This window comes from Bos grunniens, chromosome 3 (genome assembly GCF_055505025.1).
Source record: "Bos grunniens cultivar Pamir isolate PY7600 chromosome 3, Bosgru_T2T1.0, whole genome shotgun sequence".
NCBI classification, from domain to species: Eukaryota; Metazoa; Chordata; class Mammalia; order Artiodactyla; family Bovidae; genus Bos; species Bos grunniens.
This window is the reverse complement of record NC_141167.1, coordinates 120,336,211-120,364,042: the sequence shown is the minus strand read 5'-3', so window position 1 is coordinate 120,364,042 and position 27,832 is coordinate 120,336,211. Positions and strand designations below refer to the sequence as shown.

Below are 27,832 nucleotides of genomic sequence, written 5' to 3'. Positions count from 1 at the left end.
CTCCCAGGCTCTGAGAAAACCCACAGTGACCCACATGGACAGATCATATGAAAAGACCATGTTAGGTATTCAGGCCAATTGCCTAACTGAGGTCTTGACCTCAAGTGCCAAACGTGTGATGATGCCTCTCTGACACCAGCTCCCAGCTCTTGAATCACCGCAGGCTAAAATTTATCCCCAGTCTCCAAGTCTTTTTAGCTGAGGCCCCAGACATCCTGAAACAAACAAGCCACACTACTGTGCCTTATCCAGATTCCAAATTATGAGCATAATAAAATGGTTATTTTATGACACTAAGGTTTGGAGTTATGAACAATAGTAACCAGAACAGTGTACTATAAGTTTTCTATCTTTTGTTCACCTTTGTACATCTTTATTTTTGAGTGTGCCTCTTGTAAAAAGTATGTAGGCTTGTGAAAAAATTGAGTCTGCCAATTTTTGTTTTTTAATTGAAGTATTTAGTCTGCTGTGCTGTGCTTAATCACTTAGTCGTGTCTGACTCTTTGCAACCCCATGGACTGCAGCCCGCCAGACTCTTCTTTCCATGGGGATTCTCCAGGCAAGAATACTGGAGTGGGTTGCCATGCCTTCCTCCAGGGGATCTTCCCACCTCAGGGGTCAAACCCAGGTCTCCTGCATTGCACGCTGATTCTTTACCATCTGAGCCACCAGGGAAGCCCAAGAATACTGGAGTGGGTAGCCTATCCCTTCTCTGGGGGATCTTCCTGACCCAGGAATCAAATGGGGGTCTCCTGCATTGCAGGCGGATTCTTTACCAGCTGAGCTAACAGGGAAGCTGACGTATTTTAGCTTATATATGTTTAAATAATTACTTATATATTTGGGTTTAAATCTTCCATCCTACTATTTTCTTACTATCAATTATGCTTTTCCTGTATTCTTTTTTCTCTTGCCTTCTTTTGGATTGATTACATTTTATTATTGCATCCTTATAAATTCTAAATAACTTTGATCCTGAACTTCCTACTCAAATTTAAAGTTTCAGATACTCTCTCAAGATATCTATCATTAAGCTGAGAGAGTGAGGCACATACACCAGGAATCAGAGAAATAAATTAGGATTGAAAATTATATCTAAGAAAGAACTATGGGTGTGATTTCTGGCACATGGAGTTGTCCAGTTTCTGTAAATCAGAAACCAATTACGTGTCTCTTTCCCTTCTGGTTTCCTCAGTGTGTATGCCCAGCAGTGGGGTTGCTGGATCATAAGGCAGTTCTATTTCCAGTTTTTTAAGGAATCTCCACACTGTTCTCCATAGTGGCTGTACTAGTTTGCATTCCCACCAACAGTGTAAGAGGGTTCCCTTTTAAAATAAAATTAGAAAAAAAAAAAATAAATAAAAACTACATTTTCATCTCTAAAAAAAAAAAAGAAAGAAAGAAACCAATTAAACTTTTGAAGGGATAACATTTTCTAAGAAGTCATGACTCTTAAAAGGCCTTTGGGTGGTATAAGCCTTAAAACAGCCCTTGGACCTCCAAGTTTCCATAAGCAGGACAAGTCTGCAAAAGTTACGCAGTGCTCAAGGAAGAGACCCTCTTCAGCTTCACTTCAGATGTGGCTGTGGAGGATAACAGACAAGGAAAAAGGCCCAGGGGATGGAGCTAGAAGCCGCAGAGAACAACAGATCAAGAGTGCCACCCTGAGAGCCACATCAAGGTCACACCTAGGAGATCTCTCCACTTCTGGGGCAAAGCCACACTCAACAGGGTCATTATTTGTAAGGACTGATGGCTGCTGTGTCCCCTACTCCTCCTTTCATTAGATGGAAGGCTTTTTTTTTTTTTTTGGTAGGGCCGGGGGCTGTTATCCTGGTCAGATCATGAGGAGCTGCATTCAGCCCCAGACAGGGCATACTTTCCAGAGAACCCAGCCTTTGAACTTTGCAGCAATTGGTAAATGGGATTTCAGGCTGTTTCCCCGGGAAGGCAGTAAGTGTGGTCTAAGAGTGTGAAAAAGGAGACATGAATATTAACTGCCTCGAGAGACTACAGTGGCTGAGCCTACTTCTTTTTCCTGGGTTCATGGACCGTTCCTTTACAAGAAAGCATGGCCTTGCTGAATTCTAGCCAATGGAATATGATCGCACAGAGTCAGACACGACTGAAGCAACTTGGCATGCATGCATACATCGGAGAAGGAAATGGCAACCCACTCCAGTGTTCTTGCCTGGAGAATCCCAGGGACAGAGGAGCCTGGTGGGCTGCTGTCTATGGGGTCGCACAGAGTCGGACATGACTGAAGCGACTTAGCAGCAGCAGCAGTGCTTAGTCGCTCAGTTGTGTCCGACTCTGTGCGACCCCATGGACTGCAGCCCACCAGCCTCCTCTGTCCATGGGGATTTGCCAGGCAAGAACACTGGAGTAGGTTGCCATGCCTTTCTCCAGGGGATCGTCCCAACTCAGGGATTGAACCCAGGTCTCCAGCATTGCAGGCAGATTCTTTACCATCTGAGCCACCACGGAAGCCCAGGAATACTGGAGTAGATAGACTATCCCTTCTCCAGGGGATCTTCCCTACCCAGGAATCAAACCAGGTCTCCTGCACTGCAGGCTAATCCTTTACCAGCTGAGCTACCAGGGAAGCCAGTATGAGTGGAAGCAAAATGGCCATTTCCAGGCCTGGCCCATAAAACCCTCCTGAGAGATTCTCCATTTTGTCTCAAGACTGATGAACACAGTCACTTTGGAAGTCAGGGCTTACAGTGGAGGATCTACAAGACAAAAGGAGCCTCAGTTCCTGAATCACTGCTCAGGTACCTGTTCTGAAACACACCTGAGTGAGAAAAAAACATCCATTTGCTGTAACAGCTGTCATTACTCCAACTACTACACAAAGCCATCACTTACCCTAACCACACATAAAACTACCTATGCCTTGTCTGGTGGCATAGAGAGGGGAGGGCTGTATTTTAAATCTCTCAATCCTGACAGTTTTTCTAAGTGGGAACATAAGCCTGAACTTTAAGGGAAAATCCCTGAAGCTCCATCTGGCCAGTGTGGTCTGGCCCACTATGGTGACGAGCACCTACATTTGCTCCCATCTCACTCCAAAGGGGAAGCCTGTTGAGCCCCGAGAAGCCGGAGCCAACAAGACCCCAAGAGGCCCGAGGAAAAGGAAAGTCAAGCAGCATCAGAGATGCTCTGATGTGAATTTACCTTGAAATATTCTAAGTCTTTTCTTCCCTTTTTCTAGATAAGGAGACATAGGCTCGAGAATTAAAGTGATTCTTCACTTAAAATTTGGTGACAGAGTTAAGATTAGAAGTCAGGTCCCCTACTATTATTTGTAGCAAAAGAAAAAAGAAAAGGCATACACATGACTGCTTTAGCAAGCAATTAACTATTTCTTTGTTGCTTTATGGTTTTTCTTAAAATTTGTATGCAAATTTTTCATTCTACATCATCATATATCCCCAATGATTTTATATAAAAGAAACTTTAAAATTAATTGTCGCAAAATAAAGAAAACCCTCCAGGAAGCACACTTCCCAGTGGAAAGACACAGCCTGATCACAGATACAAAATTACCTTAGTGCTAGAATTTGATGTCTTAAGGGCGTCTTCCTGTCTTGATGCCTTCTCTTACTTCTCTTATCTATGATCTATGGTCTATCATCCCCATTCCAGCCTTATTTCCCTCCTAGGGAAAAAAAAAACTATAATCCAGGGACACCTGCCAAATTTCTACTCACCCTTTGAGGTTCAAGTCCAACATCATCTCCTCTAGGAAGCCTCCTATGAACCTTCCAAGCCCAGGTGATCCTTTCCTTCCCCACATCAACTAGACCCTAAGCATGCTAATTCTAGCACTTACCATGCTGTGTTGCAATGTATCTGTTTGCAAGTTTTTTCTTCCATGAAATATAACACATAAAAAATTTGCAAACGATGTTTGCTGAATGAATGAACTTAAGGCTGTGGCTGTAGGCTCCCTGGGGTCCACTCGTCGTCACACTCCCTAGCACACTCCCATTACGGCTGGAGGGAGGCCCACACTCAGCAAGCGCACACTTACTGGCTGGGGGAGGGGCTCCGGAGGTACCGGGCCTGTACAGCCCTCACGTTGGCTTCATCCTCTTCACTCGGGACCACCTGCTCCTCTTCTGGGTCCCCACTGGTTGCCATGACAGCCCGTCAGCCTCTGTAGGTTTAGCATGAATAAGGCAGTTAGAAAACCTAGTTCTGGAGGTTTTGTGGGGGTGAGAGGTGTGTTGGTGATGTCACCTCAGTGGAACTAGGGATGGGAAAGTCACCACATGTTAATCGCCTGGTGGGAAAACAACTCATGGGGAAAACAACTCATGAGGAAAACCCAGTCAGACTTGATTCAGCTACTGTTATCAGGACACCAAAACGCACACTTGGCTGGCCATGTAAGCAATCCACCTAGTCCACCTTGGAGTCATGAAATTTAAGAAGTGATACCTTGGCTCCTTCCACAGGTGCCAGCAAGAAAGCAGTGAGGGGAGTCCAAAGTTTGCCTTAACTATAGCTTACGCTGAACATATGTGTATTCCCCAGACCAGAGAGGTCCTTCTCTGAACCTTCTCTCTGAACTTTCTCTGAACACACACACTCTCTCTCTCTCTCCCTCTCTCACACACACATCTTTTGTCTCTACTGGGAAGGTACCTTCTTCAGCGACTCTAACCAAGGCCACAGGAGCCACTGCCTTTGATTCAGGAGCCATCCCACAGCTTATTAAAGAACATGAGACCCCCCAGGAGCTGGTCACAGATGAGGCTAGGCCCTGACACTCAGGGAAGAGCTGCTGTCCTTTTGGTTGTAAGTCCTGGGCTCACAGGACAAAGTGAAGGGAGAACACTCACCGCTGATCTGCCTGTATCTCCACACCAAGAGGGCAGCCACCCAGAGGCTGAGGGGCCCAGACAAAATGGCCAGAGACTCCGACCAGTGAGAGGGACCTCCCTCCTCTCTCCAGTCTCCTTCTCTGAGGGGCAGGACAGCTGTTCACAGGAAACCTTAGCTGCCTGCTAAATATAGCCTCTGGCCCCTCAGCCTGGCAGATCTCTGAGAGGAAGGCATGCAGGCTCAGGACTCAGACCCAAATGTGGGCCCCACTTAACTCTTTCCCTCCTGGCTGCTTCTTTGGAAACTGACCCTGAGCCGCAGAATTGGGAGAAGTTCACGCTTCACAGAGCGGCCTCAAGAACAGGTTTACTTTAGGCTCTCTCTCCATACCTCCCTGCCTGGGGCTGCCTATGCAGAGTGCTTCCAGAAGATAATCTAAAGCCAAGGATCTAAAAGAATGAAGTAAACTGTACTTTAACCCTCTGTCAGCAGATATATAGAATGGGGAGGATCCTCTGATAGATGTTGGGAGAGCACCATGGTGAGACTAAGGGGTACTAACTGCCTGTGGCCAGGACTCCATTTCTTTGCAGAAATATGACTCTGGATAGTGAACTGGGCAGTCGTGCATGCCTTCCATAACCCCGTCCCACACTCAGCCCATATCATCCTTGGGTGATATAAACACTCCTTGAGCTTCATGAACTTCAAATGAGTTTATAATCCATCCTACTCCACCCACCAACATTACAATCAAAACAAAGCCCAGTAACCCAATAGTTCATTCCCCAACCCCGTACATTCTGTAATGACCCCTATCCCTTCGTCCAGCCATCTGCCCATTTGTCTACCCATTCACAAATATGTACTGATATCCACTATGCATCCAGCTCTGATGTGACCAAAGTAAGACACTTAAATGGTGTTTCCTCCCAGCTAGGTGGAATAATGCCTGGGGCATAGTATCATTAACAATTGGCCAAACGAATGAATGACCTCACAGTTTATTAGGAGGGATGAGACACAGACCAAAAATAGCTCAAGCGCAAGGCAGAATGTAGTTAGTTAGTATCCTAAGAGAGATCCGGAGTGCTGTGTGAGTTCAAATGAGGGAGAGAGCCCTTCTGACTGAAGAAGTCAGGAATGGCTTCACGAAAGAACAAATACATGAACTGGGCTTTAAAGCACATATTGCATTACAACAGCAGATATGGTGAGGGGAGGATTTCCAGAGGGGACGACATGGAAAAAGTTTTAGGGTAGCAAAAATTAATTTCACATAGTGATTAGAGCTTTGAAGAAAGAAAACAAGGTTGAGTGCAGAGACTTGGCAAAGCTGGGATGGGAGCGTCTTTGGATAGAGTGGTTCAGGAAGGCATCTCTGGAGAAGCACATGGCATCACCACTGACCAGTTGCCAAACCACTGTCCTGGGCATCAAAATAGGGGCTCGGTGAGTGGCTGCTGAAGAATGAAGAAGGACCACAACTGAGTAACCATGGGGGTTCAATGTACCTCCAGACTTCAAGGCTCCATGAAGATGAAAAGTAGTATGAGAGAGAGGTGAGATGAAGGAGGGAGGGATGGAGAGTGGGGTGGGAATCAGGCAGGGGGCTGAAGAGGGGCATCAGGTGGACAGACCGCCAGCATAAGGAAGCAGACGGTGGAGGGGAGGGGAGAGAGAGAAAAGGGAGAGCGAATACACCAAAAAGTGGCTGCAGATAAAGACGGGACCACTCAGGAGGAGAGGATGGCAGAGGGCCTCTGTTTTCTTTATAACCTTAGTCACCATCCCGAACTCACAGACGGTGACATCGGGATCACTAGCAGAGTGGACTGAAAATCAGAAGACTACTTGCTGGCTGTGTGACCATAGATAACCCATTTAACTTCTTTGAGACAGAGATACCTATCTGTAACATAGAAAATCAAAGTACTAATTTTTCCACTGCGTTCTGACCACCCAGTCCAAGGTGGGTCCTTCCACGGCCACAGTTTTATTACCTACGTCTTTTTCCAAGTCATGCTCCCCATAGCACTGGTGATCTTTAAGTGGGGTGACCAACCATCTCAGTTTCCCTAAGACAGAGACATTCCTGGGACATAGGGCCCTCTGTTTTAACAGTGGGGCAACTCCAAGCAAACTGGATGAATTGGTCATGGTATTTCTGGCTGTCTTGTTTGATTGTATACTATTTTCCTCCTCAGTCAGATTAGCAGTTCTCTGGGATAGAGACTTCTGGTCTTCCTCATGACTGTGTCTCTAGCATGGTGTGGGGTAGGGGGAAATGACAAGGAAGGGAAGCAGAGGAACAGATCATAATATGTCTTGCAGTGTTTCGGCAATTGTGGCCAACACCCTTCTTTTATTGACTTTGAAACCCTTCCTCTGAGATAGTTTCCCTTTATATTACAGGTGGCAACTTCCTATCTCATATAGGTAAACCTGCATTATAGTGAGAAGCCCAGGACTTTGCTCACCTGCTAAATGGAGAGAAGGCAGGGGAAGGAACTGACGAGCTGAAAGAGGTTCCTGTTGGGGCCTTTGGTGGAGTGGGTGGAGCTGGAGTCTAGTCCCACAGGTGAGCTCACCTGTCAGTCTAGCTGTGGGGTGGGGCATGGGGGCCAGGCTGGGCAGAGGTAGAGGAAGGGAGAAACTGGAGGACTGACCGAAGGCTGGGCTGGGCTGGGCCAGAGGCCACTGTAGCTTTAACCAGTCAGCCCAGACTGATTCAAGACAGGAGCCCACCAGTGCCAGGCTGGACGTGGGGCAGACAGGGAGCCAGACCATGGAGGGGAAGATACAGCCTGTGCTGTGGGTGCTTTGTGCAGGTGAGTGGCGCCCAGGGGTGGGCAAGATAGGGGCTGAATGCTGAGGGTCTCCCAGACAGCCCCAGAGAGGGCCTCAAATGACAGTGTTTTCCCTCTGGGCAGAATGACATGTTGAGTTGTTGAAAAAGCAGGTTCCAGGCCAGAATCAGAATTGTTTAATTCTCATATTAGTAAATAAAATTTTTGCCCATTTCTGGAATGAAGAATTCATAAGACTCTCAAAACTATATTTTCTGATTCTAAGTCAAATCATCGGATCAAATATATTAATAAAATCTGGAAATTAGGACAATAAACCCCAGAAAGGCCAGGATGTGTGGATCCAGGAATTTTGTTCACTACCTGAGATTTTAGAGGAGGAAATGGCAACCCACTCCAGGAATCTTGCCTGGGAAATCCCATGGGCCGAGGAACCTGGCAGGCTACAGCCCATGGGGTTGCAAGAGTCAGACACAACTTAGCGACTAAACCACCATTACGTGAGATTTTAACCATTGCCTTAAAACCAGAGAAAATGGTAACATCTGTATCATGTATATGGAAACTAGCAGAGAGACACTACTACTCACCCAATATCGTTTACAGGGCGAGAGAAGACTAAGCAAAAACAAAGAGAAAAACAACCAATTAGAAAGGCTCTTTCCAAAGGTCAAAGCTCTTTAGCTCTCTTTGTACTCTGGTCGTTGAAAACGCAGAACATGGGGAAACTCCACATAATAAAAATCAGACGTTCATTAATATAATGGTAGACTCCAAATCAGGTGCTAAATAGCAAAGCCACTGTGTGAGGATCCATGGAGGGTCTACGGGTTAGGATGGAGGTCTTGGCATTAGACTCCTGGGAACTCACAGAAAGTAGAATGAGCAAGGAATTTGAGAGATAAGGGTTGGGGGAATTTTAGGAGTTGACCATGCTGAGAATCTCATCAGCTTGCAATTTATTTATTTATCTTAAAATTTGGCCATATTTTAAAACTAAAAATATTCTTTTTCTTTGAATGAAAGATTCTTTAAATTCTGTAGTGTTTACAATTGTCAAATATTTCACATACATGATTTTATATAATCCCAAAATAACCCTTTCTTCTCCTACTCCTATCTTGCCCCTCCTGTCTTCCCTCTCCCCACTGGTAACCACTAGTTTGTTCTTTATATCCATGAATCTGCTTTTGTTTTTTCATTTTATTCATCTGTTTGCAGCATTTTTTAGATTCCACATGTGATATCATACAGTATTCGTCTTTCTCTGTATTAGCTTGCAATTTAGAAATTATTGTGGGCTTCAGGGATCTAGCAAGACTAGGGTGTGTTGTTGAATTCAAGTTCATGTGCCCCGTGTACAATGAGGCTAAATAAACTGAAATACTGGAGTGTGGAAGAGAAAGTTTCACTGCAAGGGCCATAATAGGAGAAGGGGTGGCTCACGCTCAAAAGACCTAAACTCCCCAATGGGTTTCAAGAAAGCATTTTTAAAGGAGCAGGTGAGGAAGGAGAGTCACAGGATGTGTGATCAGCTTGTGCGCAATTTTCTGTTCGGTTGGTGGTGAGGTAACAGGGTGGTGTCACAGGGGTTAACATCACTCTCAGGCTCCAGTAGCTCTGGAGGCTGCATGTTCACGGTCATAAAGTACTTCCTTCCATTTGGTAGGGGTTTCAGTAACTCTAAAACAACCCAGGAAATGTGGATCAGGTAGTGCTGTCTAGGTTCTTCAGGGAGGAGCTAAACATTCTGTGACTGCTGTATGGCTAATTTACTGTTTATATTCTTACCAGTTTTCCTGGTCCAACTGCTACTTTTGCATTCACTCTTGATTCAGACTTTTATGACTCAGGGTAGGCCTGGGAGACCACAGCTTTTCCACAAACAAGGGGCAGGCGGAGGACATGCAGAGAAGGAACTGTCCTGGGCAGTCCCATAGGGTCCTGCGCAGTTACAGGGGGAGGTGAAGAGTTCTGCCAGGAAACTTGGGAGCCCTAAGGCCTGGGAAGTGGAATGGAACAGGGTCTGATTTAGGGCTCACTTTTCCGCTTCTAGAGGCAAGCTCCAAACCAGTTGGCCTGCCAGCCCAGGGTGGTTCTCCCAGGTCCCCAGGTTTCCCCAGGTTCCCCTACTTTCCCCATCTCTCCAAACGCAATCTTGAAGCTGTTGGTTGCTCGGGAGGGTCTGGTCAAACTCGGAGGCCCTGCCAGAAGGCCCATCTCTGTGGGGCAGAGGGGCCCTCGTCATCAGGCTAGAGGGCCTACTTGGTTCATTCTTTCATCCAAACAGCTCTTTACCAAACACATAGTTTGTACAGGAAACGCAGGAGTGAGGGGCCTGGAATGAATTGCAGTCATCAGGGAATCTGTCTCAGCCATCACATCCAGACCTGAATGACGTGCTTCAAGTCTCAAGGGTAGTAGGCTGAGAGGAAATGACCACCCTTTCTGGGCTGGGCCAGCGACCTCTGATCTTCTTCTCCAGAGCCTGGAAGTCTCTCTCATGCCTTGCCTCCTCCCCTACACACCCCTGCATTTGCAGTCTGGCTGCAACCCGAAAGCCATGCACAAATAAAAAGAAGGGATTTGGGCTTAGGGAAAAAATAACCCAAAACAAAACAGACTGAAAAGTGGCCCTAACTGTGAACAGCCTCGAGCACTACATTTCACCTCTTCCTGTGAGAAGGTATGTGACCCCTGGGTGAACTCATCCAGTGGAACCAGTTCTTGGGATTGTGCTCAGACACACTGATAGAGTGTTCTGCCCCCATCCACTTCCCTCCACCCTCCAAGTCTGGCTCCAGGGGCTCATCACCTTTGCCTCCATACTTTATACTAAGGGGAAGGGGCTGGAGCAGTGGAGCCACGGAAGCCGGGCTTGGTGGCTAGCTCTGGGTATATGTTTGCCAAGTGGAAATGTTTGTGGGTGAAATAGTCATTTCCATGTGTAAGTGAGCAATAAAGGCCTTCAAAAGTCAAACATAAAAACTGTTGGGTGACACTCCCCACCATGAGGAGGAACAGGGAAATTAGGGACGGCTTTCTGGAGGAGGTGGAGATTAAGCTGGATTCCAGAGGACCTACTGGCTTTCCCTGTTGTTCTGTTCTTCACCTGAACTTGCTCAGTAACCACTAAAATTTTGCTGATGTCTTGGGCAGAGTACCATGACAGAATTAATGAAAACAGGCCCCAGGACTCATCAGACTTTGGGGAATCAGAATAAAATCACATTAGGTCATATGATGGAGAAGGCAATGGCACCCCACTCCGGTACTCTTACCTGGGAAATCCCACGGACAGAGAAGCCTGGTAGGCTGTAGTCCATGGGATCGCTAAGATTTGGATGTGACTGAGCGATTTCACTTTCCCTTTTCACTTTCATGCATTGGAGAAGGAAATGGCAACCCACTTCAATGTTCTTGCCTGGAGAATCCCAGGGACAGGGGAGCCTGGTGGGCTTCTGTCTGTGAGGTCACACAGAGTCGGACACGACTGAAGTGACTTAGCAGCAGCAGCAAAAGCAGGTCATATGAAGGGTATGCAAACAGAAGGTGGTGCATTCAAGAATTTAAAAACAGTACTTAAACCTACTAAAAGTCAGTATGACAATTCCAAAAATGTCAGTGACACAATACCTCCCCCTCCCTGGCAGACGCTCCCACCCGCTTATCCTCTCATGTCACAGGCACTCAAGAAGGGCAGGCCCTCTTCCTTAACTGACTTTGCTGCTGCTGCTGCTGCTGCTGCTAAGTTGCTTCAGTCGTGGCCGACTCTGTGCGACTCCATAGACAGCAGCCCATCAGGCTCCCCCGTCCCTGGGATTCTCCAGGCAAGACCACTGGAGTGGGTTGCCATTTCCTTCTCCAGTGCATGAAAGTGAAAAGTGAAAGTGAAGTCTCTCAGTCGTGTCTGACTCTTCACGACCCCATGGACTACAGCCTACCAGGCTTCTCTGTTCATGGGATTTTCCAGGCAAGAGTACCAGAGTGGGGTGCCATTGCCTTCTCCTAACTGACTTTAGCTTGAGGCAAATTAGTTGCCTCAATAAATCTCAGTTTCCTAATCTGTGAAATGGAGAGGGCAACCTATAATGTATAAAAATGCACATTTTACCTCCCATTTGGTTATTAGAGATAGCAAATGAGGTTGTCAATGTAAAGACCCTGGATCAGTGCCTGCCACATAACAAGCATTCAATAAATGCCCATTATTATTGTTGTTGTTGTTGTTAGTGTGGGCAAGTGTAAATTATAGGAAAGTAACTAGACTTTGATGATCAACTGTCTGATCACTCTGACCTGGCAGACATCTGCCAAGAGACTGAGAGTCACTGTGGATGAAAGATTTTCATCCACCCTCCCAAAGGCTGCTAGAGAAAATGCTCCAACTTGTGTATAGGACCAAAGCTCTTCCACGCTGGGAATTTTTCCAGCCATCAGACTTCATGAAAGACTTGATATAGTAGAAGGTACAGCTGCAGGAAAAGAGACTCATAAAGAGGAGTCCACCAAGGGGAAAAAAGTCTCTGAGACACTCTGCCCAGAGTCACTAAAATCTTTGAAGACTTGATAAAAAACATAACCAAACAAAAAGCCCTACCTTCCTAGAACTAGAGGAAACCTCAAAGCTTAAGTTAGAAAAGCAGAAAGTACTGCTTTTCACCAAGAAATAAGGGAATCCATCATCCTGAAATATTCAAGATGAGAAAATATTTTTTTTTCTCCTCCATCTAAAAAAAAATTTCAATAAGCTCATGGATGATTCATCCATGATGGGTTTTTTTGGGGGAACTATTAATAAGTTTCAAATTTTCTATCATTGTAAAGTTGATCATGCCATTTTAGAATCCTTCCCCACGGGCCTTTGTTAGAGCTACAGTCCCCAGCAGGAGAATTTTCCTACACGACTTAGATTTGCCCACTCTGAAGTACCATGTTCCTGTTAGTCACACAGGCTTGGGCAGCTTCCCAAGACCTTCCCTGTCAGAGGGTGGCATATCTTCGCCTCGTGTCCCTTGCGTCTCTAAGTCCACACAGTGGCCTGGTCGAGGCTCTGAGGTTTACAGGGCTCAATCTCAAACATGTACAAAGATGAGAACCAGATAAGTGGCCTTGTGCCAGTTCATCTTGACCCCATGAGTGCGTGCTTAGTAGCTCAGTCATGTCCAGCTCTTTGCAACCCCATAGACTGTGGCCTGCCAAGCTCCTCTGTCCAGGGGATTCTCCAGGAAAGAATACTGCTGTGGGTTGCCACTTCCTCCTCCAGAGTATCTTTCCGACTCAGGGATCGAACCTGGGTCTCCTGCATCATCTGCACCGCAGGCAAATTCTAAGAGAGTGGCCTTGTGCCCAGTTCATCTCCACTCCAAGAGTGTGGTATTCAGACCACAGCCAGTAGTGTTGGCCAGCAAGTGCACTGCAAGATGGCCAGGCTGGCCTTTTATCTCCTTCTCAGCTCTAAGCCCTGTTGCCACACCTGACCCCAGGGTGTGACTCACACCTGGAGCCTGGGGAGGGCCTGCTGGTGCCTGAGCACAAGTCAGAAGCCAGTGCTCACAGGGAGGGCTTGTGTGCCTGGGGAATTACACTTTCTGCCTGTCAGAAATGAAATCAGATTAAAATGCCCCAGTCCCAGCTCCAGCCTTGAAGTGGGAAGAATGCAATGAATGGTCACCCTAAGTGTGGTATGTGTGCACTGAGTGATGGTTTAGGGCAGTAGCTGCAACCCAGGCAGCCCATCAGTATCCCCTGGGGAGTAAAAGTACACATGTCCAGGCGCCCCCAGACCCTCTGAATCAGACTCTTGAGAGGCAGAATCTGTCCATCTCCCTGATTATGAAAATTTACCCAAGTGATTCTGATGTGAAAACCTCAGTTCAGAGTTGCCTGCTGGACCTTGAGGAAAAATAGGTTTAATGAATGGTTGTCTCCGTGACTGGGGCTGATACTCTGCATGTGATTTGCAGCTCAATTTTGCAGCATCTGGCTGCTTCCCTGAGTTAATGTCCAGCCTCCAAATTGATGTCTTAACTCACACTTTCATATGCATAGAAGTCGTCTTGAGATCTTGTCAAAACACAGACTGATTCAGTAGGTCTAGGGAAGGGCATGGAAATCTGAATTTCTAACAAACTCCCAAGTGATGTTGCTGCTCCTCCAGGGACTACAGTTTGAAAAACAAGGCCTCCAGGGAAGAACTGGTTCATGGGCACAGGTGTGATCCTCATCTTGCCCTCATCTTTGCCCTCTAGGGCCCCATCCCAGGGTCTTGGTAACCAGTAGCACTGCTTACTGTGATGCTGGCTAGCAGGGAGGAAGCCTGGGGGAAAGTATTCCCGGCAAGGTCTAACCTCGATTATCCCTCCCTCCTTCCTAACATACTCTAGTCCGTCGGTCCCCCAAGATACACCCATTCCTGGTTCTCCTCTGGCATTCCTGGGCTAACCCTTTCACATCTCCCTTGCAGCTTCATGCTTCTCGGCCTACCATGAAATGTTAGAATTCCCTCCACTTAGACCCTCATCTACATCTGCATCTTTCATTCACACCCGTTCTAACTGGGCTTCCCTTGTGGCTCAGCTGGTAAAGAATCCACCTGCACTGCAGGAGACCTGGGTTCAGTCCCTGGGTTGGGAAGATCCCCTGGAGAAGGGAAAGGCTACCCACTCCAGTATTCTGGCCTGGAGAATTCCATGGACTGTGGAGTCACAAAGAGCTGGACACAACTGAGCGACTTTCACTCACTCACTTATTCTGATTGACCCACATTTGACCCCAGTTTTGTCTTCAAACTCAATCTCTTTCTTGAGCCTTAGACCCATAAATCCAAAACTATGCGTGACTTTTCAATTTAGATATCTCAGAATCAGTTCAAACTCACAAGCTGTAAACCAAACTCATGATCTTTGTCCCCACATCTGGGCCTTTTTCAGTGATCTCTACATCAGTAAATGACACCCAATCCCTCCAGGAATGAAAGCCAGAAAAATAGGAGTCATCTGTTACTGTTTTCTATTGCTATGTAATTATCCATTCCAAAACTTAGTAGTAACTTAAAACAATAATAATAAGCATTTATTTTGCTCACAAATCTGCAACTCGGATGGGGCTTGGCAGGGACAGCTTGTCCCTGCTCCATGCAGTGTCAGCTGGGGTGACTTGATTGGGGTTGGAAGACCCACTTCCAAGACTCTGGCTCACTGGCTGGCAAGTAGTTGCTAACTCTGATTCCTCTGTTTATGAACTTCTCCACAGGGAAGCTTGGGCTTCCTCATAGCATGGTGTCTAGATTATAAGAGTGAACATCTAAAGAGATATAAGGTGGAAGCTGCCAATATCTTAAAGTCTGGGCCCGGATATTGACCCAGCATCTTTTACCATACTTCTACCATATTCTATTGATCAAGCAATCACAGAACCTAGGTTCAAGGGCGGGGACATGAGTCCTTTTGATGAGAGGAGTTCCAAAGTATTTTGGGACCATATTTTAAAACCACCATATCACCCTTGACAGCTTCTTCTCCTTTAGCTACAAATTCAAGTCATCACTAAGTCCTGATGATTTTAGCCCTCCAGTATCTCTAAAATCTGTTCATCTTTCTCTATTTCCTCTGACACCTCTCTGAAGTAAGCTCCCTCTCCTAAGCTACTTCCATAGTCTCCAACTGGGCTCATGAGCCTATTTTGCCACTTCTATCTGCTGTCCACCCTGAAGCCAAAATGATCTGTTAAAATAAAATTATGACTATGATACTACACCTACTTGAAGGTATTCAGTTATTGCCCATTACTATTAGGATAAGACTCATATTGTGAGGCTAGTTTCTCCTAACTCTCGTTTAGACTCTGTAAACCACTGGGACATTCTTCCAAATCCCAATATTTCAGCACCTAGAATGTCTCTACACTTTTGATATTACAAAAATGTTTGCCACATTACATCTTGTACTTCTTGGTCTGGAAAAATGTTATCATCAGACCTCTTTGTAGTGTCGGTACCTTCCTTTTTTCTGGCTAACCTTGAAGTATCACAAGTTCTTTCTCTCCATAAAGCCTTTCCAGGTAACTTTAAGCCACATTGTTTTTTTCCCGATTTGACTTTGAGGTCTTGATCACTTTTTTCCCCCCCATCTGATTTACTGCCATTTAACCTTTTTTTTTGATACCTGTTTGCCTAAGCAGCATGGGGATCAAGAACTACTGCATATATATATATTTTTTTTTTTTCTTTTTTTCTGTATCATAGTTTCCAGAACAAGTGCTCACAATCTATTTGTGAACAATATATTTTGGTTTTCCAGTATCAAGTTATAGTTTTCTGGTCCTCTTTTTTCCTCCGACTCTTTTCATTGGGCTCTCTCCTCAGATATAAAACTCCCTTTAATCCAGCTGGGGTATCCATCTTACCAAGCATTCTCAGATACTATTATTGAGCACAAATCTTTAAATTACGAGAGTCTACCATGTGTGCTAAACATAAACAGCTAGATTCTTGTCCTTGATGATTGATTTTGAGGCTGTTCTGCCTACTTATTTCCTTTATGATTTTTCTCTCTGTCCCCTCCAAATCTAAGTTAACTTCCTATCTGGACAACTTTCCCAAACTAGGCTTCTTTCCAACCAGCACCTGACCTCTAACCAGCCCCACTGCCTCCGCCAGTGCCCATTCCTAGGCCCTCTTTTCTTAGATGGCCCCCAGAAAGCCAGTGTAGGCTGTGCAACTCCACTCCTGCAAGCGGATCCTGCGGGCCAGACTTTGCTGCTGCGACTTTGTTCAGTCGCCCAGTTGTGTCTGACTCTCCGTGACCCCATGGGCTGCAGCATGCCAGGCCTCCCTGTCCCTCACTTCTTCCCAGAGTTTGCCCAAGTTCACGTTCATGGCATCGGTGATGCCGTCTATCCTCTGATGCCCTCGTCTCCTTCTGCCTTTGATCTTTCCCAGGGACTTTTCTAATGAATCATCTGCTTGCATCAGATGACCAAAATACCAGAGCTTTAGCTTTAGCATCAGTCCTTCCAGTGAATATTCAGGGTTGATCTCCCTGAAGATTGACTGGGAGCCAGAGGAGGATGGGCTAAAAGAAGATGGGCCCGAGGAGCTGACACTGAGGAGTGAGGAGGGCCAGAGAAAAGGGTCCAAAGACGGTGGCGACCATTATGCCCACGGCTGAGCCCCTAACTCCACACTCTGACCAGAGCCAAGACTGCTGAGCACAGGAAGTGGGGGCCTTACCTTCAGCATCAGGACCTGGAAGTGAGCTTTGCTGTGACACCGATGTGGGGCGAAGGGCACTGAAGAACAAGCGTGTTTGGACCATGCACTTGGATTTGCTTCCTTCATTTCCAAATTGGAAGTATCTTACAAACTATGCTGATGTCCCAAGCAAGCAGTAACGTCCCAAGCAGCAATTCACTGCTTGTCCCTTTATGCTCACCACCAGGTTCCTTGGGTTGAAATCAATCATCATTCTCAATTTTGACAACAAAAATCATATTGAGCAGGATATTGTCAACCAAACCAGGAAACTTTGATAAGAGACAGTGGCTGAGAGCATAGCAGTGCCCTCCTCGTGATGAAGACTGGGAGAAAGGTTTGTAGCAGCAGATCCTGTTTGTCTGGGGCACAGCCAGCTAATATAGTAACGACAGCCCTGCAAGCGACATAGTTACGGAATGTAAGCTCAATCTGGCTTCACACACCCATGTTGTCAAGTCTCTGCCCTATGTTTTGTCCTGGAAAAACAATGGGAATGCACAGTAACGAATATCTATCTCATCAAATGCCAGGCGGGAGAGGACTCTTGCTTCTTTCTGTTATCAGTAGGTTTTTCATTTTCCTCCTAATTTAATTATCTAAAGATAAACATCAGTGATTTTCAAACTGACAAGTGCTCACTCCTTGGATGCAAGAAAGAACCCTCATACTCAAAAGAACTGTTTCAAATAGATGTAGATAGTGGAAAACAAACAAACAAACAAAAACCCACAATTGCTATCATAGCCTGTTTGACTTGGGCCCATCTCACATTTCTGACCACAGTGGGGGAGGTGTAACTTTGGAGTTGCTTTCTAGGAGAGTCCTGAAGGGTGAAGTCTGACAGATAGCAAGAACTGTCCTAAACTGCCCTGAGGGCACAAGTATGAAGTTTGAACTTGGCCTCTGTTTATTTGGAATCATCATGGCCCACCCACACCACCCACTTTCATTGCTGCACAGCGGCTTGTTTTAGTTTCTGGAATGTGGCCCACCTTCTCCCGTGCCCTGACCTCTGTACATGCTCTTCTCTCCTCCTCTCACCTCTTCCTCTTTTTTCCTGTGGTTCCCTCCTGCCCATCCTCCAATGTCAGCTCAAAGGGCCTTTCCTCAGGACAACCTCACCTCATCCCCAAGTCCTCTGTTATATCCTGTCATTGACTGTGTACCACCGGTTACCATGATGGTTTTACATTTATCTCTGTGATGCGGGAACTGTGTCTGTCTCTGGTTGCCATTTTCCCCCGGAGTCCAGCAGAGCCCTTGGAACACAGGTGTCCAGCAGCCATTTGCTGAGTGGGTGTCAACGAATGAGCACCCACCCCTTTGAACCTCAGCAGGCAGCAAGCTGGTTTGCTCTCAGTTTCCTACCTGTCTTTCTTTCTTTGCCTTTACTCTATCCTTCTCTCCAAGCCTCAGTTTCCTAATTGCATTTGTTTTTTTAAATCAACATTTATCCATCCTGCATCCCTTTTCTAGGGAATGGATGGGTGAGAGGGGCTAATTAAGGAGATGGGTTTGCCCTGCAGGTTAAAGGAAGAGAGCCACTCACTGTGCCTTCCCTCCCTCCCTCCCAAGCAGCACTTGCATTCCTGGGAAGATCCCCTGGAGGAGGGCATGGCAACCCACTCCAGTATTCTTGCCTGGAGAATCCCATGGACAGAGGAGCCTGGCGGGCTCCATGGAGCTGCAGAGTCAGACATGACCAAGTGGCTAAGCGCATGCAGACACACACACACACACACACACACACACACACACACACACATGCACGCACACGCACACACAGCGCCTTCAGTCAGTGGTGGGATTTTAGTATTGAGACAGCCAGTGGAGAATATATTTGACTTGGAGGTAAAGTTCAGTTGCTCCTCAAACCACTCCACCTTGGCAACACTCAGGTTTTGTTCCCATATCCCTAACCCTAACTGTTGAGCTTGTCTCTGTTCCCAGAGCACCCTCTCTGCCCAGGGCACCAACTGTCACACTTGGAACCCGCCTCCTTCCTGGGGTTCTTCCTCTCCTGGCAGTCAGTGCCCTTTGGGCGGCTTCCTTGTTCTCTGCCCTGTGAGTCAGGGATGCCATAAACACCCGGCATAGGCAGAATATGGCGATAGATAGACGCTCAGACAGACAGACAGAGAGCGAGCGTAGCGGTGGAGGGCAGAGCCCCTGGTCAGAACTCACTCCTCCACTCCTGCCCACTGGCTGCTCTCTTTCTGCACACTCGGGCACAGGTGCCTCTTGCCGTGGGCAAGGCTAGTCCTCCACCTTTGCCCATACCCACCCAGGCAGGGGTCGTGCTCCATCAGGCTTCTCCTCCTTTATTTTGTTAAGGAGTCACTTCTTTTCTAGGAGCTCCATCCCTATGACCTAGGAGCCTGCTCAAGTCTCTCCATCTTCCATTCCAGAGGGGATGAAAGAGACCTTCTCAAGATCTTTCATAGCCTTCTATCTGCAGCTTTCCCATTTCTCTGTGTTAGGCAAGCTCCCTGACAAAACAGTCCGTCCTCACTTCTTTGCTTCCTTATTTCCTACTTGACTTGTAGAAATGTAACTCAGTTTTATGGTTGCAAGAGTATCACATGTCTGCTGCAGAATGTTTGGAAAATAAAAATACACAAAGAAGAAATCCGGAATCCAGAGATAACTGCTATTAATTCTATACTTTGATATATTTTCTTCTAAAATTTACTTTCTGTGACTCTGTGGAAGTGAGATACTGTTATATGCACAGTTATGCACCCTGCTTTACTCTCTTACATACACAAGTTCAACAACATGAACTGAGTCCCTTGGGGGCTATTTCAAGTCCCATCATCTCACTAAGGCTTTCCATTAAAATCCTTCTTCTGGATCCAAACGCAGTCCTTCTCCTCTCTCCCCACCTCCATCCCTTCACACTTCCCTCCTTAACACTTGCACTAAACACTTACTTAGGCTTTGTTAGGATGCTGGCTGACAGTGACTTCTAACTTCTTCCTGGGCAGGGAATACAAACCACTCAACAAACAAGGTCTTATTAGCACCCAGCTCTGTGTAGACACCTTGGTGGTGGGAACTGGCAAGTGATGAGTACAAGAGAAGTCTGAGACACACACCCTGCTAGAAGGAGCTGCCATGTGATGAGGGGAGGCAGCCTGCACACGTAGACCCACAGTGACATGATAATGATGTGTGTGGGACACAAGCTCCCTGGAGCAGTTCAGCAAAGCCAGTAAGGGCTGAGACGGTCCTGGTGGATTCCCCAAGAAGGTAGGGGCATGAACATGCCTCTGATCATTTTCTCAGTGCCTTGCACTAAACTAGGGCCTTAGGAAAAATTCATTAAATTGACTGGAATATATAGATTCCTAAAGATCTTTGTTGAAAAAAGGCTTCCACAAATGTCCATTGAGTTCTAACCCCGCCTCCCCATCTCTCCATCTCTCCTTCCCCAGCTGTCATTCTGAGAGCCTGCAGGCGTCATGTCCACCTTGGGGGACAGGACAAACCAACACGCACGTGCATGTATGAGCTGCACCCCTTGCCCTAGAGACCAGCACTTTCTCACTGTAAGAGCTCCATCTATCTAGTCCTAAGGCACGATGGGTCCCTTCTGGCCTCCAGCACACGTCCTCCCTAAGACGTGGTTTCTCTGTGCAAATGGATTTTCCTAAGTGGAGGCATTACTGCCAGTTTCCCAAGGGTTCCCATAATGTGCTATTTACGCCTCAAGCAGCCGGGTTCCATCAAGCATTTCATTAGCCTCCTTGGATGTATTGCTTTCTAGTTAGCTCTCAAGAGACCGTTTATTATCTTCTTAACAAACCTTAATTATTTACAAGCAATTCTGGAGGCCTCAAGCTGAGTCTTCACACCCCAGTCACTTAGGGAGTTTCAGTGACCTTTACCATTTCCACCTGGGGCCACCTGCAGACTTGGTGTCCCCTCTCTGGGGCTCCTTTGGTTATTTATTTGATTTTTTTTTTTTTTTTACATCTTCTAGCAACTAAGTTTCTCTGGTTGTAAATCCTACCTATCTTTTAAACTTAAGTTCTTCGTAACTCATTCATTTTGTTGGCAAAGGGCACTTAATTGAGTATTTCCTATGTATTAGGCACTTTGTTGAGCCCTGAGGATATGAAAATGAAAGAAGCACAGTGTAGCAGAGGAGAAGACATGACAATATAGAATGTGGATACAGCTCTTGCTTATCTGCCAGGGTAAAGGTTGTGCATACTAAATATGTTGTCATCCAACACTCACAGCCTTGAGTTAGGTAGTATAATTAACCTCATTTTATGGTCAAGGAACCTGAGGTACAGAGAAGTTAATTAAGTTGTGCAAGGTTGTGCTGCTAGGAAAACTAAGGATGAGGATGCCGGCCTGGGCAGTTGGCTTCAGTGGCTGTGCTTTTGGCCACTCTGCCACTTTGTGTGACAACCTTTCACGAGAGAGCACTAGGGTGAAGGCACGCGTAGGTGGTGCTTGTGGCACAAAATTCTGAGATTTTCATTCCTTCTTTGCAGGTGAAAGCACCTACTCTCCCAATTTGTATACCTTGGGAAGGTCAACATATCCCTGAACTATTTATTAGTTTTTAACACCTTATGGTGAATTAGCTTAGAGAGATGATCTTCATCAATATCGGAAGAGCCCAGCCTTGGAAAAAAAAGAAAGGAGAGCAGCAGGGAGGAGGAGAGAAAGAATACTTCTGGAGCAGGAGAGACACAGCTGTTAGGAGCAACAGGATGTGCGAGTGGCAACGACTGGGGAGAGGGTGGCATCTTCTTTCCAGTCGCCCAGAACATGCCCAGTGTAGACCTATACAAAAAGTAAAAAGGGAGGTTGTTGGAAAGCTCTAGAAACCAACTTCTCCACTCCCTAGTGTTCTGATTATAGATTAGATATCCTCACCCGGTGCTTTTCCCTCATCCACTGCGTAGGATGCAAAGATTCCATAGAATGTGGGTCACAGTAAGCCTATGGGAAGAGGTGAAAGGAACTGGACTTATTACAGTTTATTACAGAACTAGGAATGAGAAAGCTGGTGATTACAAACATCAGAAGCCTCTGAGTTTATGATGGGAGGCTATTAAGAAGTTAAGCCAGATGTCTTTGTTGCCAGTAATGTCAGAACAAGAGGATACTCACTGAAGTCAGCAAGAAGGATTTAGATTAGCTATGGAGGATTCCCAGTGATGGCTGTTGGCATGAAGTGCTTAAACATAGGATAAATTCTCATCTAGGATTATGGAAAATGTAAGTGTGCCTTAGGGCACAGGATTGGCCTTTAAAAATCCTTCTCAGGTTTACAAATAACATTAAATAGCACTCTATATTTGTTCAATATATTTTCCCTTTCTTTATGAGTTCTTACTCATCCATTCATTTCAGTCTCTTCTCTCACTCACATAAAATGACTTCAACTCACTGTTATTATGATCTTTAAAAGTGATCTATTCTTTTTAAATTATTTAACTTACTTACTTTTCGCTGCACTGAGTCTCGGTTGCTGCTCTTGGGCTTTTCTCTAGTTGCGGTGATAAGGGCTCCTCTCTAGTTGCGGTGCATGGGCTTCTCATTGTGGCGGCTTCTCTAATTGCAGAGCATGGGTTCTAGCATGCATAGGCTTAGTTGCCCCGCCATATGTGGAATCTTCTTAGACCAGGGATTGAACTCATATCCCCTGCATTGACAGGCAGATTCTTAACCATTGGACCACCAGGGAAGCCGCTTGATCTATTCTTTAGTATAGTCATTAGTAATTATTATTTATTTACAATAGTTCATCCATGGTGATGGTGATGGTTTTTCTTGTGATTAATTTCTAATTAAGGATGCACCTCAACAAAAGACTATTAGATGAAAAAGTAGAAGTTGTTCAATATGTCTATATATATATATATATAGAACACACACATATGTAATGTAACTGTCATATATTAAGCACTGATTATGGGTCAAGATGGAGAAGGCAATGGCACCCCACTCCAGTACTCTTTCCTGGAAAATCCCATGGATGGAGGAGCCTGGTGGGCTGCAGTCCATGGGGTCGCTAAGAGTCGGACACGACTGAGCGACTTCACTTTCACTTTTTCACTTTCATGCATTGGAGAAGGAAATGGCAACCCACTCCAGTGTTCTTGCCTGGAGAATCCCAGGGACAGGCGAGCCTGGTGTGCTGCCGTCTATGGGATCACACACAGTCGGACACGACTGACGTGACTTAGCAGAAGCAGCAGCATGGGTCAGGAATCATTCTAAACAAAGTACACATTTCATGTTATTTAATTTTCAAACAACCCGTTTTTCAAGCAAGGACTCTGGCACAGAGAGCTTAAGTAAGTTGCTCAAGGCTACACATTTAACAGATAAAGGAACTGGAATTCCAAAGAGGCATTCTAGCTCTGAAGCCTGTGCATTTAAACTCAGTGCTATGCTACCCTTACAGGCACACCGAATCTACACCGACATACAGAGCAATTCCTCCTAAGGAAGACCTGAGGGCTGATCAAAGTTACTACATACAGAAGGGCAACATAGAAATGAGTAGGAAACACAGAGATGTTGTATCCATGGGAACCCAACCCCTAACACAGAAACCAATAAGGAGGGTTATTGCTGATGGGCCCAAGTATGGACTTGCCCACCTGAGAAACAGCATAAAAATCAGCAGTTCAAAGGGCACCCAGACTCTATGGGAAAGAAATCCATTTACTAGAGCTTCAGCCAAATGGGCGTCTCTCACACTGCAGTTACAGGCCGACTCAGATTCAGGGGGAGGGGACACAGACCCCAGGTATCGATGGGAGAGAGTCAATGTCACATGGTAAGAATGTATGTGATGAGAGATGCTAGTGTGACCACACTCTTTTTCTCACCGTTTTCTTTTTTTCTGATAAACTTATATAGAATAAATGCTCCTGAGAGTACCCTCTCTCTCTTTACCTTAACTTAATCTTACTCAAATTTATCATATATAAGTGCTCCATAAATATGTATTAAATATTGAGTGAATTATCATCACAACAAAAAAGATGGGGGGAAATATTTATTGAGTGTGTTCTATGTGCCAGGCATTAAGCAAAACATTTACATGTTATCTCATTTAATTCTCCAAACAGTTCTGAAAAGTATTAATGTTCCTTTTTCTGGATGAGAGCTGAGGCTAAGAAAAGTTCACACAATGCCTAAAGGGAGGGGTGGGGCTGAGGCTCAAAGCCAGGCTTTTGCCCACCACACAAGCCTCTTGACTTTATTGAGATGCTGCAGGACGGGGACAGGGTGAACCAAGGTATACGTGTTTGTCTTCACCCAAGGCTTGGAGGAGAATAGCCGGTGTGCCATGGCCAAGATCGCAGTTGTAGTGTGTTGAGCTGTGGTTGGAGGAGATCCAGTGGATAGTGAGTGGGTATGCCATGTCATTTACTTCCTGCTTTCTTTCCAGTCTGGGTGACTGTCCATGGCATCTTTGTGGAAACCCCAAAGGATGTTCTTCGGGCTGCGAGGGGGAAAAATGTTACCCTTCCATGCTCCTACCAGACTTCCTCCCCCAACCGAGAAGGATTTATCCAGTGGGACAAGCTTCTAAGGAGTCATACGGTAAGGATCCTTAAAATGCTGGGAGCATGCATATAGGACTGAGTATGACCTGACCATAGAGCAGCAGTTCCCAACCTTTTTGGCACCAGGGACCTATTTTGTGAAAGACTATTTTTCCAGGGACTGGGGGGTGGGAGGTGGTTTGGGGATGACTCAAGACATTACATTTATTGTGCACTTTATTTGTATTATTATTAAATTCTGATATACAATGAAATAATTATACAACTCATCATCATGAGAATCAGTGGAAGCCCTGAGCTTATTTTCCAGAAACTGATCTGACAGGAGGCAGAGCTCAGGTGGTAATGCGAGTGATGGGAGCAGCTGTACACACAGATGAAGCTTTGCTCGCTTGCCTGCCTCTCATCTCCTGCTGTGTGGCCCGGCTCCTCACAGGCCAAGGACCAGTACCGGCCTGTGACCTGGAGGCTGGGGACTCCTGTCTTAGAGGACACGCACTACAAAACCTTTCAATACAAGTTAGACAGACTAAACCTCGTTAACGCCCGGGCTGGGCTGGGTGGGGAAGGAGCAGTGAATGTTGGACCCAGGGAGGGCTGTACTGTGCCATCTCTAGTTTGAAAGAGTTACCTTCCCTCAAACATCTTTCTCTCGTCCAGTCTCAAGGGACCTTTACTGTATCATTTGAGTCAGTCATCACTTTTGATTAACACAGAGCTCTCCCAGAGACCAAATTTTGTTGTAGCTTTTTTTCCTTCCTGCTTGGGTTCTTTCAGGGAGTATGGGGAGATTTTATTTTCTATTTTGGAATAGATAGTAATCCTAAGGTCCAAAAATTAAAACATCATGAAGAAGTACATTGATAAGTCTCATTCCCATCCTTGCCAATCTTGTCCCATCCCTGCCCCAGTTTCCATACCCTAATCCCCTTATCTCCTCTTTCTCCCAGACAAGGCTAATTTTCACTGCTACTGGTTCGTTGGGGGCCACGTTTACTCTAATTTATTGGTATTTCTGCCACAATCATTCGGTACTGTGAATACCACTTTTGGCTAAGATCTGGTTTCTTGTGTTTCCTTCCAATGGTTCTTTATGCCAGTTCAGAAAATGTATATATTCATATACACGAAAATACATCTGCTTTCCACCCTAGAATCCCAGTCCCCTATTCCCCTCACTAGAGGTGTGTGTGTGTGTGTGTGTGTGTGTGTGTGTGTGTGTGTGTATGAGTGTGTGAGTGTGTGTGCTCAGTGGTGTCCAACTCTTTGCAACCCCATGGACTGGAGCCTGGCAGGCTCCTTGTCCGTGGAATTTTCCAGGCAAGAATGCTTAAGTGCGTTGCCATTTCCTACTCCAGTGGATCTCCCCAACCCAGGGGTAGAACCTGGTCTCTTACATCTTCTGCATCATCAGGTGGATTATCGGTGGGATTCTTCCCACTGCAGTACCTGGGAAGCCCACTAGAGGCAGCCGCTATTCCCAGGTTTTGGGGTGGCCTTCTCCTGCTCCAAAGTCACTGCAGACGGTGACTGCAGCCATGAGATTAAAAGACGCTTACTCCTTGGAAGGAAAGTTATGACCAACCTGGATAGCATATTCAAAAGCAGAGACATCACTTTGCCAACAAAGGTTCGTCTAGTCAAGGCTATGGTTTTTCCAGTGGTCATGTATGGATGTGAGAGTTGGACTGTGAAGAAGGCTGAGTGCCGAAGAATTGATGCTTTTGAACTGTGGTGTTGGAGAAGACTCTTGAGAGTCCCTTGGACTGCAAGGAGATCCAACCAATCCATTCTGAAGGAGATCAGCCCTGGGATTTCTTTGGAAGGAATGATGCTAAAGCTGAAACTCCAGTACTTTGGCCACCTCATGTGAAGAGTTGACTCATTGGAAAAGACTCTGATGCTGGGAGGGATTGGGGGCAGGAGGAGAAGGGTACGACAGAGGATGAGATGGCTGGATGGCATCACTGACTCGATGGACGTGAGTCTGAGTGAACTCCGGGAGTTGGTGATGGACAGGGAGGCCTGGCGTGCTGTGATTCATGGGGTCGCAAAGAGTCGGACGGGACTGAGCGACTGATGTGATCTGATCTGATCTGTAGATGCATCACATGTAAACATAGGCATATATTTACATATGAACTTACATATGAATATGTAAGTTTCTATAAACTTCATGCACACTGTCCTCCACTTGGATTTTTTCCTCTTAATATACTTTGGAGCTCTTTCCATATGTCAGTGCATTTATATTTATCTTTTTTTAAAAAATTCATATTATATATTTCATTTTATGAATGCTCTATATGTACCAATGATGGACATTTGTTTTACTCCCTATATTTTGCTACTACAAATAATATTGCAATAAATATCCATATATGCATGTCTCTAGGTATATATTTATAACTACTATTGTAATTGTTTATAAATATGTATTCATATATAAGATAAATTATTTTAAAATGGAACTTTGGGGTCAAAAGCTATATGAATTTAAAATTTTGATAAATGTCAAGTTGCCTTCTTTGTATGTCAGACCAATTTTCAGGTTCACCAACAGTGCAGGCACTTATTTCTCTAATTCAGACTATTCTCAAACTATCTGATATTTGTGAATTTGATGAGTGGGAAAATATCTCATTATTGATGAAATTCACATTTCTTTAACTGTAAGGAGAAGGACATCTATTCACAAGTTTTTTGGGTTTAATTTTTTTTTTTTTTGCTACACCAAGTGGCATATGGGATCTTAGTTCCCTAACCAAGGATCAAACCCTCACCCCCTGCCGTGGAAACAGTCTTAACCACTGACCACCAGAAAAGTCCCTATTCATCAATTTTAAAGTTACTTCTACTTTTAAAGTGCAAACATGCTTGGCATTAGATCCCCAGCTATTCAGAGAGAAGGCATTAAGCTTTTCCCTAACAGAGAAGAAGGGATGACCCAAGACACCCAAGTCCTAGAGCAGCAGGGCTGAGGAGAAAGGAGAGTAATTCTTGGCCTGAGGCACCTTACTCTCTGTTGCCCAAGGGACCCTGATGGGCCAGAGTACCTGTCCTATCTGTTTCCAGAATACCAGGAAAAAAACCTAGAGAAGGCAGCTGCTGCCGTTAGCTTGCAGAAACTGAAGACATGTTCTCTCAGCAAACCAGATGTTAGGTCTCTGCCAGGCACCTGACAAAGATAAATTTACCTCTTTTGAGATAAATACTAAAGATCTTATGTTGACTGATCCCTTACTTCCTAAAGGATTTGAGGCAATCACTTTGAGAGCAAGTAAGTTCAGTTTAGTTCAGTCGTTCAGTTGTGTCCAGCTCTTTGCGACCCCATTGACTGCAGCACACCAGGCTTCCCTGTCCATCACCAACTCCCAGAGCTT

The 27,832-nt window shown here is 45.6% G+C and overlaps 2 protein-coding genes across 4 annotated transcripts in view; one reads left to right on the top strand and one right to left on the bottom strand.

Annotated features, from left to right (window-relative positions):
• The window catches only part of STYXL2 (serine/threonine/tyrosine interacting like 2), a 78,971-nt gene extending 61,979 nt beyond the window's left edge, over positions 1 to 16,992 (bottom strand). For 2 of the 3 annotated variants that reach the window (XM_086393902.1, XM_086393899.1), the window contains exons 1-2: positions 4,854 to 4,977; positions 4,040 to 4,165 (exon numbers count right to left, since the gene is read on the bottom strand). Coding sequence is in view for 2 of the 3 variants with exons in the window: in XM_086393899.1 (XP_086250025.1) it covers positions 4,040 to 4,149 (110 nt within the window). In the remaining variant the exon portion in view is untranslated. Of the gene's footprint in view, positions 1 to 4,039; positions 4,166 to 4,853; positions 4,978 to 16,878 lie in introns of those variants that run through there. The other variant, XM_086393901.1, reaches the window with a different exon arrangement.
• The window catches only part of GPA33 (glycoprotein A33), a 52,674-nt gene continuing 32,304 nt past the window's right edge, over positions 7,463 to 27,832 (top strand). Inside the window, exons 1-2 of the mRNA XM_086393903.1 lie at positions 7,463 to 7,667; positions 24,332 to 24,486. Of these exons, the coding sequence (XP_086250029.1) occupies positions 7,625 to 7,667; positions 24,332 to 24,486 (198 nt within the window). The 5' untranslated portion in view covers positions 7,463 to 7,624. The remainder of the gene's footprint in view (positions 7,668 to 24,331; positions 24,487 to 27,832) is intronic.